The following is a 19,012-nucleotide window of genomic DNA, read 5'->3' on the forward strand; positions in this document are numbered from 1 at the left end:
TCTTGGATCTCTTCCATCATGATCCTTGCTCTTCTAGTGGGAGGAGAATTTTTGTGGTTTGAAAATGTGGCCATCCTAATGTCTTCCATCACAGTTCTCCATTGAAATTCTCACAAATTTTGTTTTGTTTTTTAAATCAAAGGTTACAACGTAATACACTCCCAATTTTTGATCCATTTTCTGCTTGTGAATGTATTATATACTCTTGCACATGCCCTTGATTTCTATTGAACCATCACTGAAACTTTGGCAGCAAAGTGGAAAAAGAAGAATGTGTGTAGCTAAGGGGTTAAAATATATGTTTATTCCATTATTAATCGGATTACTGTTAGACTAGATGTTTTTTGGGGAAGAACTGGCTACTGTCACAGTTTCAATGCCCCTGAGATTTTTTCTTTATTATGCTTTGTTTTGCTTGTTAAGTAAATTGGTCATGTTCCTTTAGACATAGTTTAAAGGAAGTTGTGAAGGCAAAAATGAGCATTAGATCCACAAAAAACTTTATTTAATCATCAGGCACAGGAGGTGGGATCATCTTCTAGCCGTTTAGCAACTTTTGAATTAGTTGACTGCCTACTGCATTCTGGGTCTCAGTTGCTTTGACTGCAGTGAGCCTGTGATTAGGCCCATTGCATTTCACTTCAGGAATGTATAAACAAAGTCAATAAGCAAAAAATCTTCAGTTTCTTTTGATGTCACAGTTCAGTAATGGGGCAGGATTCTGGTACCCTTAGTCATATTGTGTTGTATCTTACGCTAGTCCCCACTGGTTTCAACATGGGTAATGGTATCAGAATCTGGCCCTAAACTTGTATGACTGAGGGGTACAATCTGGAAATCTTAACTCAGTTTCATTCAATTCTTAATGTTGGCAAAACTCACCTTGGTTTCAATGGGAGTTTTGCCTGCATATAAAGAGTCTTGTGTAATGACTGAGTAAGGGCCTCAGCATTTGCCTCAACATAATTTGCTACATAATCATATTTTAAATAAGATGTTTATAATTTTATAGAAAAATATTGTTTCCTAAAGGGAGTAGAGAGTTTGCAGGAAGGGGAAAAACAGATCTGAGATTGTCTAGATATAATGAAAGACATAAAATGGAAAGAAAATGAAGTGGAAAGAGAGACACTAACATAGTTCAGTTAGGTCAGCAAATACTTTTATGATTTTTAGTCTAAAAAAATTGTCTCAGACCCAATAAAGCTGATCTGATTCTTTTAAAATCTGTAAAACAACCAACCTTTTCCTCTAGGTCCTTGATCTGTCTCTTCTGGACATCAGTTTTATCTTCTAAATCTCGGATCCTCTAGAAATAAAAAGCAAACAAACCAACTCCAGACTCTGAATGCACAGACGAGAAAATGTTAACTGTTTTGCTCAGCTGAACAAATCACCCAGCTGGGGCAAATTTTAAAGATCCTGGAAATGAACAACTAAGAAATCCAGCCAGTTCTGCATTGGCATAAAATCCTTTGTCACCACTATTCCTCCTCTGCCACCCCTTGATTTGCCATGGCCCACATCAGTGCACACTGATCTCTGAAAATGAAAGGCGTTAAATGCAATGATTATGTCCCAGAGAGATTAATTAGCAACTGCCCACTTTGGGAGCGGAGGAACAGAAGAGATTAGAAAGAAAATCCCATTCACCACCTATTTGAAGAATGTCATCAAAGTGCTGGAACAATTTTTATTGTGGGGGGACTGAGAGCCATTGAACCAAACTGTAACCCCCGTATATAATGGAAACCACTTCAACCAGGGAGTGTGACCCCTAGTTCCAGCATTTATGCAAGTCGGTCTTATCTGTGCACTGTTCATAGCTGACACTGATACTGTTACGTATCGTAGGATACTCTTTAAAATCACTTTTGATTTTAAGGCCAGAAGGGGCCATTAGATCATCAGTCTGACCTTCATAACAGAGAATTTCATCCAGTCACTCCTGCACTGAGCCCAATAACTTATGTTTGAGATTTGTGCTATGAGGCTAGATTCATGAAACAGTAAATCGGAAGAGAGAGTTGTTAGGTTTTGAACTTTAAGAGGCAACATATTCCCACAGCCTCCATAAAGAAGATAGTGAAACCTGCATTTGCATGCATAGCGCAGGTATTTATATGCCCTAGACAACCTCAGCAGTGAAAACCAGGCCAACTGAACCAGGATCTCTCATAAACTAGGGAGAAACATTAGACCATAATCTGAATTCTTACACAGCAAAACAATATGGACGTATTTGTTCTAAGATCTTGGTCCTTGTGCACTACCTGATGTGCCTGCTGTAGCAGCTCCATCCTCTCCTGAAGAATCTGGCAGTCGTATTCTCTGCTTTTCCTCAGCATCTGCCGTCTTAACTTTTCTACAGCTGTCCTCAGCTCCTCCTGTTGCTTTTCACTTAGCAGTTCCCCAAACTTTATCACCGTTTCTTGCTGCAAAGCATTGTACAAGGTAGCTTCAAGCTCCTGGATTCTCTAGTTGATGGAACACCAAAAGTTGGTTAGAGATGGAACATTGTACTAAATATAGCTGGGATTTTTTCTGGTCGTAGATTCAGGCGTCTACATACATACAAGAAGCTTCCTAGGTATACGTGTGTGCAAGATTAAAAAGCAGAGCTGCTCAAAAATGTTTCAATGTTTCGGCAAAAAATGTCCATTGAATGTTTTCATTGAAATTCATAATTGTGAAATGTTTCAAACCGCTATGGTGCTGGTCAAAACTGGGATGGAATTTTCATGAGCATTTTCACCAGTTTTTTCTAAAAGCACAAATCAAAATACTGAGGAAAATTTCATTGACATTTACATTTTGAATTGTTTTGACCATCTCTGTTAAAAAGGAATAAGGGTGAAAGATCAGCATACAGCCAGGATACAGATTTCTCTCTTGAGTCTTAGTCTTGCTAATACATGAACATGTTCATTAATGCAGGGTTGGGTAGCTCATCACTTTATCCTTTCCTCTTATACACGAAACACTTCAAAGCTGCACTCAGCAGGTATAAACCCTGTATACAACAGATTTTGCTGGGCTGGTATTTTCTAATAAAATCGGTTGCAATTTGGTATACTATCTTCTCACTATGACAGGGATGGCCAAACTTATTGACCCTCCAAGCTGCATATGACAATCGTCAGAAGTCCGAGACCTAGGTGCACCTGCCAGGGCTCAGGGCTTCAGCCCTGCTCCTGCTGAAGCCCTGAGACCCCCCTTCCCCTACCCCACCATCCCACTGCAAGGCAGCGATCCCGAGCTCCCGCCCAGTCTGGTAGATGGAGAATGGGGACGTAGGGGGCTACGCGAACCACATTTTAACTGTAAAAGAGCTGCATGTGGCTCGCGAGCCGCAGTTTGGCCACCCCTGCACTCTGACTTTCACTAAAGGAGATATTTAAATATTCCTGCACATGTCTAGTTCTGGTTGTCTGCAAGACTCCAACTGGGCAAGGTGACTCTAATGAAGGACATCTACTGTTAACTAGGAAGAGTTTCTACTTTAGAGTATCCAGCTTCTCATGATGTGAAGAGGCCAAGTACCATGTTGAGGCTGTGCAGACTGCAAGGTGGTGGTTTAGCAGCATGGAGAAAGGCAGATATGAAAAAGTTAGGAAGGATGTGCAAAACCCTCTCTCCCCCCAGAATCTGTGTCGTGTTATGGTGTGTGCTGTAGCATTTTCCTTGTACATACCATGTATGCCTGGTCAAGAGCTTGCTTCCTGTAGTCTAATTCTTCCTCCAAATAACCTTTTATTTTGCAAAACTGCTCCTACAATGAACAATAATTTTGACAGAAAAAATGAATTTGTTAGTTGACATGCCATGGAAAGTATTATTTGATCAACCACAGATGTCTGATGGGAGCAAGAATTTATGAGATCTGTCAGTAATGGAGACTTTGCATGGTTGTTAATATCAGATTACTATCTAGCGAAGTCTGAAGGAAAAACAATTATGTTTGCTTTGGTAAGGTAATAGAGTAGAAATGTGCTCTGGTCTATACTGGAGTAACTCCAGAATGACTTTGTTGTCTTCTGTGGAATTGCTCAGAATTAGACCAGCGTTACTAAGAGCACAATTTGAACCATTATGATTACTTTACAGTCCATGCAAACTTGTTCATCTTTTAGGTATATTACTTCCTCCAGTTAAGGAGACTAAGAGAGAAGCCAAATCCTGACCTTGCTGTAGTTATACTAAGCACAATTCAGCTATGAACGCCTTGCCTTTAAAATATTAAGGATTTAAAGCAGGAGTAGTCAAGAGGCAGACCGTGGGCCAAATCTGGGTCACCAGATGCTTTTGAACATACTTCAAAATCTTTTTATTTACTTATTATTATTATTATTATTATTTATTATGTATTATTTTCTCTAGAGTCTTGACCTTGTCTATACCTTGACCAAGAAATTTGGACCTTTGCAAAAAACAATTGATAACCCTTGATTTAAAGTGTGTTTAAACAACATAGTGTTACAATTCAGGGTTTTTTTTCTACTTAAATTTCTCAGTGCCAGTTGATACATGCCATGTATTTGTCTGTAAACGCTGTGAGGCAAGAATCATGACTATTTGCCTGCCTGAAAAGCACCCAGCAAACTCTGGGCCCTATATCCATAATAATATCCAATTAGCACCATGTAAAGGTGAAAAAAAGACAGGATCAGAGATGAACATTGATAGCATTTAATCATGAAAAATCCCACTTCACGCTCTCACAATTATTAAATGCAAAGAAAATTAATAACAATGTTATGGATTCACCACTGATCAAGAAGATATAATTCATTTTATTTGCTAAAAGATTATTTTTTCTGACTCTCTGAGACATCAAATATTTTGAAATATTCAGTGGTTTGTTATAGATACATATCAAAAACGTTTGCCTACCATGTCACTTTCCAGTTCCATCATCTTCTGGTGTAGAGCTGCTTCAGCACCTTCAATCTGCTGGATCCACTAGAGGGTGCAAAACACAGAGCTGTAACCCACAGCACTTGCAACTAAAGTGCCCAGTGACAAACAGGACCCTGCCGAAATGCTTCCCCTCTATTTTGCCTGACTTCAGTAACCAGAAGGCCAGAGCCCCTTACTAAGGGTGTGGCACAAAATAGCTTTACAGATGGCTTTGACAGCTACTTGGAAATTCCATAGGCATAGGGGGAACTCCTGAGTGGCATAGAGCTGGCTATGCTCGAATTATACCTCTCTCTCCTTTGTCACCCCTTTTATCTGAGCTGCAAAAACAAATCAGTTTAAACAGAAATATTTCAGATGAGATTTTTCAGAACCAAGTAGGAGGTTTTGACACACAGTTCCTATTTACTTCAATGGGAATTGTGTGTCTATATTCCTTAGGTGGCTTAGAGAATCCCAGCCTTCCAGTCCATTGCTAGTTTGACCATATATGGTTGATGGCTTTGCATAACTTTCCTCTATAAAGTTTACAGTCACTACTTACATATAGTGTGGAAGCTGCATTTGTTACAGATCTAAATTCATAGCTTAGGATAGAGATAGACTAGAAACTTCTTCAGGTATGGTAATGTCAGTGAGGGTGTGATTCTTTTATATCAGTTCTATACAGGCACCTTTTCTAGTGTGGATGCAATTATACCCGCAATAAAGTGCATTTGTTGGGACAGCTTATTGGCTTTGGGGAAACAGTATAAGCTATGCCAGCAAAAGTATTCCAGCAAGCCTTTTTTACTGTAGAATAGGCCTTAAATAGTGCATATACTTGAGAGACAAGCACCACAGAAATTGTACCTTTTCTGCCAAGGATAACACAGTGCTAGCTTGAATTATAGCCACTTGCTCTTCATTTCTTAAATTCTGTAAAGTGAAAAAGAAGAAAACCAAGCTAAGGAAGGGATAGCAGTTTTCTAAAAGCATATTTATATTGTTAGAAGAAAATCCACATTCTGTTCTCACTTTCCACAGTTTGCATGGAACTCTGTCGTGTATTGCACAGAGCATTACACAAACAAACAAACACATTAACAGGTGTCAATAAATACAGAGTATACAGACTATTGGTTATTTATAGCTAGGCTCTTCAAAGGAACCTGACCAAGTGAGGTGTCCAAATCCCATGTAAATTCAATAGGAGCTGGGTGTCTAGCTCCCTAAGGACCCTTTGAAAATTCTATCCTACCTTGGGAAAGGTGACGACTCTTACCTTTCTGCATAATGCTAACCTGTGCAGACTGACTGGACATTCCAATCCAAAGGTATGTGATGTGAAATGCAGAATAAAACTAGACTCCTTATTAGCAGGATGGGCTGATTCTCCCCTCAGTTACATTGGTTAATTTACACTGGTGTAACTTCGTTGGAATTAGTGGATTTACTTCTGATTTACACCAGCATGAGTGAGGTCCACAGCTGAGTAGGTACTGATATTGCTTTCATTTGAATTTCCTATACAGTTTCTTAAAGTGAATTTAGTGCTGTCAAAAGGGGCTAGTTTGACAGTCCTGGGAATTGACGTCTGTTTATCTATATAGCAGGGACTAAATAGGCAGCAGCACTGTGACCCTCCTTTACAAAGCCCTTTGAAAACACCCTCCTCCATGTTCTGACAGGCTCAGGGTCCATGGTATAATGTATATTCCTGCCCATTTAATTCCTGGTCTGTCTCCTGAAGTTGCCAGTAGGGGTACCATAAGGCTAATTGAGATGTGGTCAGCTCAGACCACCAATTCAATTCACACAGGCTACCAAATGACTGTCAAATACCAATAACAGTTAGACTGGAGCTATATTCAGTTTGGTGACTCAGAGATTAAAGGCTCAATATCCAATTACCAATACCCAGATGCCCCAGCTCCCCCAAACCCTTAACTGCTGGAAATTAACTAACAAGACCCTTTATTAGAATGATCCTTATAACCTGACTCTTTAACACATAATCTTACAGTAAATATACTGTCATACTTTTCTCCAATTTTACTGGTGCTACTTTACAGCCTACCAGGAAAGCTAGCCAGGACTCTGACTTACCCCGTTGTCACCCAAGATGTCTAACTGCTTTATGAGGTCTGGAATGCTGACATCCTACAACACAGAATAACATAAAGGTGTCAGATGCATGTTTAATCATGGTGGTGGTATCTGGCCCCTGGGAACAGGACCGAGATCAACAAAACATTTTGTAATAGCAAATAGTCAGCCACGAGATAGTAATGATTTTCAGACACTGCTGATTTCAGCTGACTCTGAACCAGTGATTACCAATATGGGTCTGGATCCTATTCCCCCTGAGCCATCTTGAACTCTTAGGGCGTGTCTACATGGGGACATCCAGGAAAACTAATCCAAATTGATGAAAAGTATGACTTTGAAGTGGATTAGTTAAAACCCCTGTGTGAACACCGTCATTCAGAATTAAGTGAATTAAGATAAACCATAATAAATTAAAGGACACTTTAATTCTGAATAATAGCATCCACAGAGGGATTTAATGTGGTTTAACTAACCCACTTCAAAGTCACATCTTTAATTAATTTTCCTGGATGTGTCTGTGTAGACAAGTTCTTACTTAATACTCAGGCCACATGGTTAAAGTTTGGCAAAGTAATAAACAACAGAAAACAGGGTCTCATAATGGGAAATGCTGGGCAACCTTAGTTAAAGGTGGAGCTGAAAGCTCTGCCTATAGTAATGTTAACATACCTTGACACCTTCCTTCATACAGTAGATCTGCAGAGCGCTTACACCATCTGAGAATGGGTGGATTTGGAGATTAAATGGTGGGGACCGTCTTTCTCTTTCCTTTAAACATATTGGAAATGCACAGGAGAATGTTTTAGAATGAATAAGCTATGTAGAACATCGAGTGATCAGATAACACATTCACTGTCTGGTTTATCATGCCTTGCAGTGTGTCAATTCTTTACCTCATAAAAAAGTCAAAAGTAATTGCATTATAATTTAGCTAAGGCTGAAAAAAATGCAGTGTGCTAAGTGGTATGGGATTCCAGTCCCAGGCAAATATTTGGCAGCAAATAATGTATTTGATGGATTTTGTCTCTTTTGTCTGATTTCAAATTGCTTGGGAGCAGCTCATTATCTCATTAGATTTATTTGTAATCCAAAATTATTTTCCAAATAATGGTGGTGAATAATTCTTGGTCTATAGGTTCTGAAAATATTCAAAATTCAAGCGGTGCTGATTAATTTGGTTGGACATGTGATCCCAGGCTATGTTGCTAACCCCTGATTAGATGAGTGGAACTCTTAGGGTATGTTTACACTGCAGCTGGAAGGGCGCTTCCCAGCATGGCTAAACAGACATGCGCTAGCTCTGCTCAAGCTAGCGTGTTAAAACCAGCAGTGTTCTCCCGGTAGCCCAGACAGCAGCTGGGGTGAGCTGCCCAAGTACAAACACACTGAACCCCTTGGGTACGTACTCAGGTGACTGGCCTGAGTCACCCCCGATTCTGCAGTGGCTGTATTGCTATTTTTAGTGAGTGAGTTTGAGTAGAGCCGGTGCATGTCTGTCTTCCCATGTTGGGAAGAACCCTCCCAGCTGTTGTGTAGACATAGCCCTAGAATCAGGTTTCTGGTGAGAATACTCACATTAAAACTCCATTACTTTGTTAAAATTTGCTGTTCCTGCAAATATTCCTCCCTGCAAACTCATTCCCTATAATGTTTGTGGAAAGTAATTTCAAAGTAAGCATGAACACAACAAATTGATCCATTTAATAATTTGTATGACTATTCACTGAACATATTTTGCAATACTTGTCCAGCTCTATGGGACTCAGGCCAAGAGGAAAAAGATTTTATATAGATGTCTTATCTGGTTTCTGTGAGTCTTTCAATCATGCATAGGAGGGAGTGGAGTGGGCCCCAAATTTAACTTGCAAACGTATTTTAGTTTATGGGACATTTAATTGAGCCATTTGTCAATTTAGTTTTATATCAAACAGAAACACAGCTGACAGCTGAGGCTGTCTGTAAGATTTATCAGAAAGGATCTGTCACAACTCTTCTTTGTGGGAGTTAGGAAAGGATTGAGATACCTATAAGCTCTGATTTGTGAGCAAATGAAGCCCTAAATGTTACTTGAAAACCACAGCAGAAGAATAAAACAGGGATGGGGCTGGAAAATCAAAGCAAGGCAGGATTATTTTTCTTGGACTCCAAAAGCAGAGTAAGTACAACTAAACCCAGATCCAGGCACACTAATAGAAAGGGCAGAATAGGCTCAGAGTCACCCTCCTCATCTTCCCACGAGTGACACTGAACCTGAACTTCCATGGCCTATCCATGGTCAGAGTATCCCCTTCAGTAAGTGTATAAACTTGGGTGATTCTTGTTAAAGTCATAATAAGAGATGATCAGCAAGTGGAGATGGCCTGAGTGGGGGGTATAGTGCCTCTAAAATGGCAGAGCATGGACTTGATTTGGCTAGTCTGGGTACTTTCTGCCTGCAGACTCTGTTGTTGTTGTATTAGTTATTATTTGTATTGCAGTAGTGCCAGGTAAGGACCAGGACCCCATTGTGCTAGGCATTGTACCAGCACAGAACAAGACATCACAGGCACTGTCCTGGTTTTGACACTACTATCTATGAAACACTAATGACAATAATTTGCATTTGTATAATGCCTTTTATCTGGGGATCTCCTTATCCTCATTTTACAGATTGGGATACTGAGACACAGAGAGGTCAAGTGACAAGCCTGAAGTTACACAGTGAATCAGAAGTAGAGACAAGACTAGAACCATACCTCCAATTCGGGTGGGGGGTGTCAGAGTGAGGGCACTGGCTTTAGCAGATATTATTAAGCACGCTCAGTCCATGTGAGCATGCTCAGTACAAGCCAAGCAGCAAATCTGTGTGGGGTGGGGGGAGGATGTGACTCTGCATGCCCCTGCCCTATGTCACCTCTGACTAGAACCTATGTCTCCTGACTCTCAGTCCCCTGCTCTAACGATAGTCAGACACTGCTGCCTCTCAAACAGTTCATCCGAGAATGAGAAACTGCAGTTTCTTACTTCAAGCTCTAGATTCCGGAACTCCAGCAGTTCATTCTGGTCCCTGGCATCCTGCAGCTCCTGTTGCAATCGGCTGTTGTCTGCCTCCAGTTTTTCTATCTAGTAGAAATATTTGAATTAATGGTTTGTGCTGCCATTTCAAAACCACTGATTGTTCCAAAAACAAACCAAAATGCAAAGATAGGAACTGGCAGCTCAAAGAATAAAGAGGGTTCAAACGGTGCAAAACCCCAAACAGGAAGATGTTTCCAAAGTTGCTGTTTTACTTGATCAAACTTTATTTTACAGATGAACTTTGAAAACAAACTCTATAAAGCTCATTGAAGGCAATGGCTGGAAGTTTCAAAGGAATTATGTACCTCGCCACTTTTGAAAATCTCAGTTTAAAAGATTATAAGTAACATTTTCAAAAACACTTAAGTGATTTAGGAACCTATGTGCCATTGAAAGGCAATCACATAGGTTCCTAAGTCACGTAGACATTTTGGACAAATGTACCCGATATATATCCCGTAGTAAAGAGTACTGATGCTACAAGGAGGGATGCTTTTTATTTCTAGAAGCACTGTTTTGTCACTTTAAGCACAGGATCAGAATCTCCAGCCTTAGATAGCAACAGTAAAGACGTAGCATAATGTAACATGATTGGCAGTCCCTGTCCCAGCCTTGCAGTAGTGATGTTGCCGTAGGGACTGTGCCTGTCAGACATGGCCTATCTATGAAGACCTGTGTGACTAAACCTAGGAATAGAATAGCAGAGCCTGTCCATACCATTCAATACATTCATAAGCACCAAATTCTCCATCCACAATGTGTATGCATATTGTACCCCCTAAAAACCTCTAATACCTGAGGCCTTAAAGCTTACCTTTTCCAAAAGCTCCTGGTTCCTCTTAATGAAAAGCTGTTTATCTTCTACCCAGTGGGAATCCTGTTTGGTAAAGTAACACTGTTATATAATAATCGGGTAACTATTTCAGTGCTTAGCCTGGGAGTCCACATGAAATTGAACATGATTAACAAATGTGCAGTGTTGGATATTACTGTGATAGGCTTTTTTCTATCTAACAGAGGTAGAATCTATAGTAGCTGTATGTTCATAACAATGTATTAATCTATAAATGAGTAGCAAAGCTTCTGAACCCATTAAGTCTTTTCATTAGAATGTGGTGCTCCTTCCCTTTGAGCCAGTATAGAAACAATGCCCCAGGATGGAGTCACAGACATGCTGTAACAGGTATTGGGATGTACAATGGGATCATGAGCACTCATGGTTCCTATGGCACATTTTGTAAGAGTACAGATATTAATCTCATTGTCCCACCCAGCCTTCTACCAACCTAAATTCCCACTGAAGTTTCAAATATTGTCAATGTTAATTTCCTGTCCTCAGTTGTTCTGCAGTGATCCTGTGTGGTGTTAAACAGATGTGAAATTCTACCCAGAAGTCTGCATTTTAGTGGTGGGTGAAGTGATTCCCCCTCTCCCCTAGCTACTTTGGGATTTTGAGGTTTAATTAATATGTATTTATAAAGGACTTTAAATAAGCTGTAATTAGGCTTTGTAAAGATCTGAAAGTCAAGGGCCAGAATCCGATCTCCGTTACATCAATATAAATCTGGAGCAACTCCATTGACTTTGATGGAGATACCAGCATAAAATCAGACCCAAAATTTGTTATAGAAATGCGAAATATTGTTAATAATGTCTCTGCCTCTCAACATGACAAGAAAGGATGTGATGTGTGTTCTTTGATATCTTTTCTCTGAGCTGGAGTGGGATCACAAAGCACTTATTTTGCTAGCGGCTACCATTACGAAAAATTCTCCAGGGTCTCTTGAAGGACAACTGTAATCTAATCCTCACCTGTGCACTAACAAGTCTAAACCCAGCCCTGGCAGCATCAGTACTCCACAGTAGTAACTGCTTGCTGAGCTACTGTCCTGCAAAACTTGTGAAGCAAACAAGATACTATACCCAGGACCTCTGATGGCCTGCATTCATGCCTATGTGAGCAGAAGCAGAGATTAGCTACAGTCCAAAACAACAAAGAAAATACCCACTATGAAGCATCTACCTGTCCTTTTTGTGCCAAAGTTGTTTCCAGATCTTCTATTTTTGCTTTATACCTCTGGACTTCTGCTTGGAGCTGCTCCTGTGCCTGTTAAAGTCAGTTACATCATTAAATAGGAACAAGCAGAAATACAGTTTTTTGGATTTTCAATGCATAGGAAACTGAGCACAGCAGTCTGGCCTCCTACAAAGTGAATGTAAAACACTACGAGTCTGACTTGTTTGCATTTTATGCCCATTTTACACTTGGTTTACACTGGCATAAATCATGACACAAGGGCCGAGGCAGTGGAGAATCAGGCCCCAAAACTTATAATTGCTGTTCATTGTATTGCAGTAGTACCAACCAAGATCAGGGCTCTGTTGTGCTAGATAATGTACAAAACCACAGCAAGAAGCAGTCCCTGCTCTGAAGAGATTACATTCTAAATAGACAAGATAGGAAAAAGGTGGGAGAAAGAAATTATCCCCACACTACAGATGGGAAATCTTTTAGTCTTGGAAGATTTAATATAAACTGGATAATTAGCACCTTTTACAGAATAACTACATCCACCTGTTAAAGACTTTCAAACCCATGTTCAAAAGAAGATGAAATGTTTGAACCCACAAAAACCTACAGGTGTCCTTTGTGCCTGCAAAAACGTGCACCCTGATGCACAAAATGGGGAATTGTCTGTACCAATTACAGAATCACCCATTTTTCCTGGCTCAGCAGGTAAATAGTATATTATGGGTCCATCCATTGTGTCCATCTTAAATAATGTTGCCCCTTTAAATATGCTCTGCAAAATGAGTGAAACTGTCATTTAGCAACCATGTCTTAGATGCCACTTTGATGTTCTCTTTGGGAGGTTTGTATGCACTAGTTTCTAGTTGCAGTTGAACACGCACCCGCCCCTCCAGACAAAGACTGACCTTGGCTTCTCTTTCAGCATCTATGATGCCTCCAGTCTGTTCCTGCAGTAATGCATATGCCCTCTGCAGGGCCTGGTATTCCTTTGTTAGCTGCCGAAATCGCAGCTCTGATTCTTCTGCTGCTAAACTCTGTATGAACAGAAAGAACGTGCTGTACAAGCAGCAGACACAGGAGCATTGCAAAGGAGAGAAGTGCCTAAAATGTGGCTTATTGTGGCCAACGTAGGTTTCCAACTTTACCATGTATTATAAACCAAAGTGCTTGAGTCAAAACAGATTTGTAATGAGCGTGTTGTAGTGGTGGTAAAGGTGTGGAATTTCGAAAATGTTTATGGATTTTTAATCGGGGTCTGGAGTTACTTTTATATCAGATTTAGCAAGTTGTCAGGAAAACAGACCAGGGCTGCTTGGATCACAAGGTTTTGTAGATTTCTACCATGTTTCTCAGTGGCACTGGTGTTAATCCAGAGTAACTCCACATCACTAAGAAGGTTTGACTCTCCCGTTCAGGCACAGGAAAATACAATTTGTCACTCTATGCGCTGAAAGGGCATCTAAATCTGAGAAGAGATTCACTCCTGGAGGGGGACTGCCATTGCCTTGTGTCCCGGAGCATAGTGTTAGAATAAGGCTGGGGCTTATTCAGCTGAATTAGCACATCCGTTGGGTGTTCTGGCCCTGCCTCCTTCCCAGCTAGCCCCTCCTACTTTCTGGCTGTACATCCTGGCAGAGCAGGAAGTGTGGGCAAATTATATTACTACCCTCCTGCACCAAGTTTGACTTGCGCGTGCCAGAGGGATCTGGGTAGTAAATATGGCTCACTAACTTCCGTGGAAGTATTCCAGATTGACACAGACGTAAGTGAGAGTAGACTCTGGCTCAAGGCCTGTCATTACCTTTTGCATCAGCAATGAGACCTACAGATTCAAAAAAATGTTTTTGTCTCCAACATCCACCCTGCCGCACAATGCTTGAAGGACTGTGAGCAGACAGGAAGTTTTTCTACCTGGGTATCTTTTCCCAAGAAGTACTAATCACTGCCCCATTGTTGGTGCCTTCTGGAATGACTGCATCATTCATGTTGTGGTGCATGGGCTTGCTTGTGCATGGGATCATGGCTTCCTCTAGTGGATTTTCCCCTGTCTTCCACTACCGGGCAGGCAAACGAACTCTACTTTCGCTTAGGTGGTACGTTCTCTGCTTTTGGTGCTGAAGGCCCCTGTGTTCTGTCCCTGATGAGGCTCATGGTGTCAGTACGTGAGTGTGTCTGTGGTTCATTACTAATGGAAGTACAATGCTCAGTTAAGGAACTTTCAGGGCCTGGAGAGAATTGTGGACTCTGAAAAACTGATGGGGGAGTATTGAGCCATGGACATTCAAGGTGAACTGGGAAAAGCAAGGCTTGCGGAACTACCCAGAGGGACTGATTCAGGGCTCAGTTTTCTGCCTGGTGGATGTGACTGATGAACTGGTTGGCCAGACTAGTACCAACTACAAGTACTTTTCAACAAAGTAATTGGAAAGAAATGAAACCTAAGCTTAACAATACAGATAATTTGCATATTTAGTGATTCTTATTGCAGGTTCTAGGGGATAGATTTCCAAAAAGCTCAGGGCTAGATTTTCAAGATCTCCATGTCTAAAACTGAGGCCAAATTGACAGAAGAGCTCAGCACCCATTGTACACCCAATGTCTGAGGCCCTGGCTGCTTGTTTTGGGAACTAATTTCTCTTCAAAATCTAGCTCCAATTATAGCGAGGCAACCAATTCTTACCTCATCCAGGTCATCGTCTGGGGTTGCTGGTGTTCTGTCTGTTCTGAATGAGGCCATGGATGAGGTTTCAGAGTCCAAGGAGTCATCATCGTAGCCAAAAACAGTATCCACTATATGTCTCTAAAACAGGAAGAACATGTGGTTTCTGAACCCCTTTTGGAGGCAAACAGCATGGGGTTATATATGGGGCAGTGTTAGCCAGTTCCAAAAACACTTTGGTAGGCACTTTAAAAGAACCACAAGACATGAAAGAAGAGCCATAAGTTGCATTTCCAAACACCAGATCCCTCTGAAAGGAACCACACATAGGTCCCTATAATCAGCTGGTGAATTGAGGTCCATGGAGTTGTGCTAATTCATTCGCATCAGTTATGTATCTGGCCTGTAGTCTAAAACTATCAGACAATGTAGCGTCAGAGAGTATCAATATCCCAAGAGAGAAGCCTCCACCCCCATCTGAAGGGAATAGAATCATATGTTGTTACTACATAAAGCTGTTCAGAGCAACCATCTTTTAGTCCTGTCTTAAAGGACAATGCCACAATACCAGAGATGTCCTGTTGTGCAGAACTGAGATGATGAACCTGATTCTCCTATCACTGTCTATCTTGAGTAAGTCAGTGGATTTACATGAAAGTAAAACTGGTGTGGTAATTGCTACCTCAGCGAGAATGCTGTTCAAACTATGTGTTTTGGTTAAGGTTGAATATCCTGCCACCTAGACTGAATTAAACACATCACAGAAAAAATGTGAGTCACATTCTATGATGGTAGAACTGCTTAACCAGCAGGTTTGGATTTCAGGATTTAATGCTTGGCACACAGTAGAATACTTATGCAGACAGATGGATCAATAAGAATTTAAGATGCACTGTTGCACTACAGTATTTTTCTCTTTTAATGCTGTCAGATTACAGCCCTCTAATAAATCCCCACTGTTTGAGTCATGCAGAAGGGATGAACTGAAGATGCTGAGAAATCCTTGTGTATGTGTACTTTTTTTAGAAATGAAGAGCACTGCTATACCCTGCTGAGCAGTACAATTTCTGGTTGCTTATTTAGAAATAAAGTTAAACAGGGACATGTTGGGCTCATTCCTTAGCCTCAGTTCTGCCTGTTGTGTGCAACCTTAAAATCCTTAATGAAATTATGTGACAGTACCTCAATTTACCATAGGACTTATTGGGCCTGATTCTGCTGAATGACAGGACAGACTTGCATGACTCTGGTGGAGAAAAGTTGCCCTAACCTGGTGAATCTGGCCATTTGAGAGTCCTCTGGTGGCACAGAGCTAACCTAGCAGTTTCTAAGGCACAGGAGACATGGCTGGGGGTTCCCTAAATCCAGCTGATGGAAGCACTGGCAGCTGTCATAAATTAGCTCATCCCTCGGGTTGCTCTAAATTATTGCAGGGACTGGACTAGATTGAGGATCAGAGCACCACAAATGACTTAAGACCTCTGCACCCTTCTTCTCTTCTGAGCTGAGTGCTGCGTAGGATCTGGGCCAGGGATTTCAGTTTACGAGAATATTAAAGTCAATGGAAGTTTTGCGTGAATAAGGATTTCAGGATTGGATTAGTATTAGTATTAACCAACAGCAGCAGACAGATTGAAGAGTCTTTCAGGACAAAAATATGATCCCAACAGGACCTGAAATTGGTATCTACAGAAAAGCAGATGGTAAATAATTATGTTATTATTTTAAAGGAAAAATAGGATTGAAAAGCTTTTCCAAAGAAATTCAGATTCCTTTGAACCCCATTGCTAAGGGAGCTTACTGCAACCAAACATCATCTGTTTCCTCAGGTTTTCACAGATTGTTTTCCTGAAAACCCCACTGGCATTGTTACAGTAAGACAGAGTAGTTTTCCTCTTACCTTAATTGGCTTTGAACTTCTTTTATGCTTCCTGCGACGAATCAGCTTTTCCCTATCCTGGAAAATACAGTTAAGAAATATGATCCAATATTTCATAGTTCCATTGACTTTAATGGAGTTAGTCTTATTTACACAAGCTGAGGATCTAGTTCTTTGTGCAGAACACTGCTATTTAAGGTTGAAAGGGTGACCAGAAGTTATGACATCTGAAAAGAAGCTCCAGCCATTTACTCATGTCGTGTAGCTGTCATTTCTGTTAAACAATTTGTACAGGGCCTGGTCATCATGGGGAGTGGGATGGGGCCATGAGATTTGAAGTATACTATTTGCCTTGTCTGCAGATGCATCGTTGATATCTGTCTATCTCAAAGTCATTGGGCTGTGTTATTGTTGACTTCATGTCCGTTTCCCAAGCAGGATGTCTTAGACGATGCAACAGATTTCTGTGGAATCTGATTTTGTTCATATTATCTTGCAAATGTCCTGGAAAGGGGCATTTAACATGAAGAGCTGTATCCAAATTACTAGTGAACGGCTGTCTAACAACATCTGCTTCTGTGTCACATCTGAGGCTTCTTAAGGGGATTCTAACATCAGCACTTCTTAACCTCACTGATGTACCCAAGATTCAGACGTACAGTATTATTGATGAGGTGAACAGTGCAATGAAGAATGTATCCTTTTGGCAAGACTAAAACTGGGGAGAGGCCCCTGTTTTCTTAGTTAAAACCAGTCTTCCCGTGGGGGTACAAAGTCTTCTCACTCTTCAGTTTCCAAAATCTGGAACAATCCTCTCTCTGCGTCACTTTATTTCTCAGCTGCAAACTTATTTTTTCTCTCTTCCCTATACAGAACTCTGCATCTGTATTCTGTACTACATTGCATATATCTAATTGTATAAGACATTCTGCAACTAATGTATATATTTTAGGCTCGCTGTTTTCTATTTTATTGAATCCTGGAACTATATTACTGTTTTACATGTTAATTTTTAGGATATCATTTTGTGAAACACACTGGGGACCTGATTTTGAATAAGACATCATTCTTCTTTCTTGTAACTATTTTTTCTTACAGCTAATTGTCATTTAGACATCTAATTACTGGATTACACATATCTACAAAATGACACAAACTGTGCCCACACATAATTGCACCCACAAAAATTGTACTGTGAGACTGTATTTTAAAATTCACATCCTAGAAATAATAAAGCATCATTATTATTAAAATGTTACCACTCAAATCCTGTCTGTTATGAGATGAAGATGTCAGTTATATATGATTGCTTTTAATTCCTGATGGGCTAGACATACCCTTGTTAACTCATCAATTATGTTCTGTTGTTCTATAACTTGAAGCTTTAAAAACTCAGTTTCTTGCTCTTCGTTAGCTTGATCTAAGTCATTGAGAGATTTTAATTTCTTCAGTGGAGGGTGTGATGTCATTTTTTCTCTCTGTTTAGAAGACAAAACATATATATAGAGAGAGAAATAAAGAAAGATAAAATGAGAGTCAGTACTTTAAAGTCCCCCCTTTAATCAGGCAATGTTTTCATGTTCTTTTAAATCTGCATCAGTTGCAAAATTGTCATGACATTACTACTCTTTACCATCCCTTAATTGTAAAAAGGAGAGAATGTCAGGGAGTTAAATTGTAATTTATTCTGCATGAGGCTATGCAGTAGGGCTGTCAAGCGATTAAAAAAATTAATAGCGATTAATCGCACTGTTAAACAATAATAGAATACCATTTATTTAAATATTTTTGGATGTTTTCTACATTTTCAAATATATTGATTTCAATTACAACACAGAATGAAAAGCGTACACTGCTCACTTTATATTTATTTTTGATTACAAATATTTGCACTGTAAAAAACAAAGGAAATAGTATCTTTTCAATTCCCCTAATGCAAGTACTGTAGTGCAATCTCATTATCATGAAAGTTGAACTTACAAATGTAAAATTATGTACAAAAATAACTGCATTCAAAAATAAAACAATGTAAAACTTTAGAACCTACAAGTCCATTCAGTCCTACTTCAGCCAATCGCTCCCACAAACAAGTTTGTTTACATTTGCAGGAGATAATGCTGCCTGCTTCTTGTTTACAATGTCACCTGAAAGCGAGAACAGGCCTTCACATGGCACTGTTGTAGCTGGCACTGCAAGATATTTATGTGCCAGATGAGCTAAAGATTCATATGTCCCTTCTTGCTTCAACCACCATTCCAGAGGACATGTGTCCATGCCGATGATGCTCGTTAAAAAAATAATGAGTTAATTAAATTTGTAACTGAACTCCCTGGGGGACAACTGTATGTCTCCTGTTCTGTTTTACCCCACATTC

The 19,012-nt window shown here is 40.1% G+C and overlaps 1 protein-coding gene across 2 annotated transcripts in view; it reads right to left on the bottom strand.

Moving 5' to 3' along the window:
- JAKMIP2 (janus kinase and microtubule interacting protein 2) overlaps positions 1-19,012 on the bottom strand; it is a 36,793-nt gene that overhangs the window by 519 nt on the left and 17,262 nt on the right. The window contains exons 6-19 of one of the 2 annotated variants that reach the window (XM_077823973.1): positions 17,976-18,116; positions 16,660-16,716; positions 14,781-14,900; positions 13,006-13,134; positions 12,092-12,175; positions 10,883-10,945; positions 10,015-10,113; positions 7,681-7,779; positions 7,009-7,062; positions 5,773-5,838; positions 4,894-4,962; positions 3,695-3,772; positions 2,274-2,477; positions 1,244-1,309 (exon numbers count right to left, since the gene is read on the bottom strand). In XM_077823973.1, the coding sequence (XP_077680099.1) occupies positions 1,244-1,309; positions 2,274-2,477; positions 3,695-3,772; positions 4,894-4,962; positions 5,773-5,838; positions 7,009-7,062; positions 7,681-7,779; positions 10,015-10,113; positions 10,883-10,945; positions 12,092-12,175; positions 13,006-13,134; positions 14,781-14,900; positions 16,660-16,716; positions 17,976-18,116 (1,329 nt within the window). The remainder of the gene's footprint in view (positions 1-1,243; positions 1,310-2,273; positions 2,478-3,694; positions 3,773-4,893; positions 4,963-5,772; positions 5,839-7,008; positions 7,063-7,680; positions 7,780-10,014; positions 10,114-10,882; positions 10,946-12,091; positions 12,176-13,005; positions 13,135-14,780; positions 14,901-16,659; positions 16,717-17,975; positions 18,117-19,012) is intronic. The other variant, XM_077823974.1, reaches the window with a different exon arrangement.

This window comes from Eretmochelys imbricata, chromosome 8, assembly GCF_965152235.1.
Source record: "Eretmochelys imbricata isolate rEreImb1 chromosome 8, rEreImb1.hap1, whole genome shotgun sequence".
NCBI lineage: Eukaryota > Metazoa > Chordata > Testudines > Cheloniidae > Eretmochelys > Eretmochelys imbricata.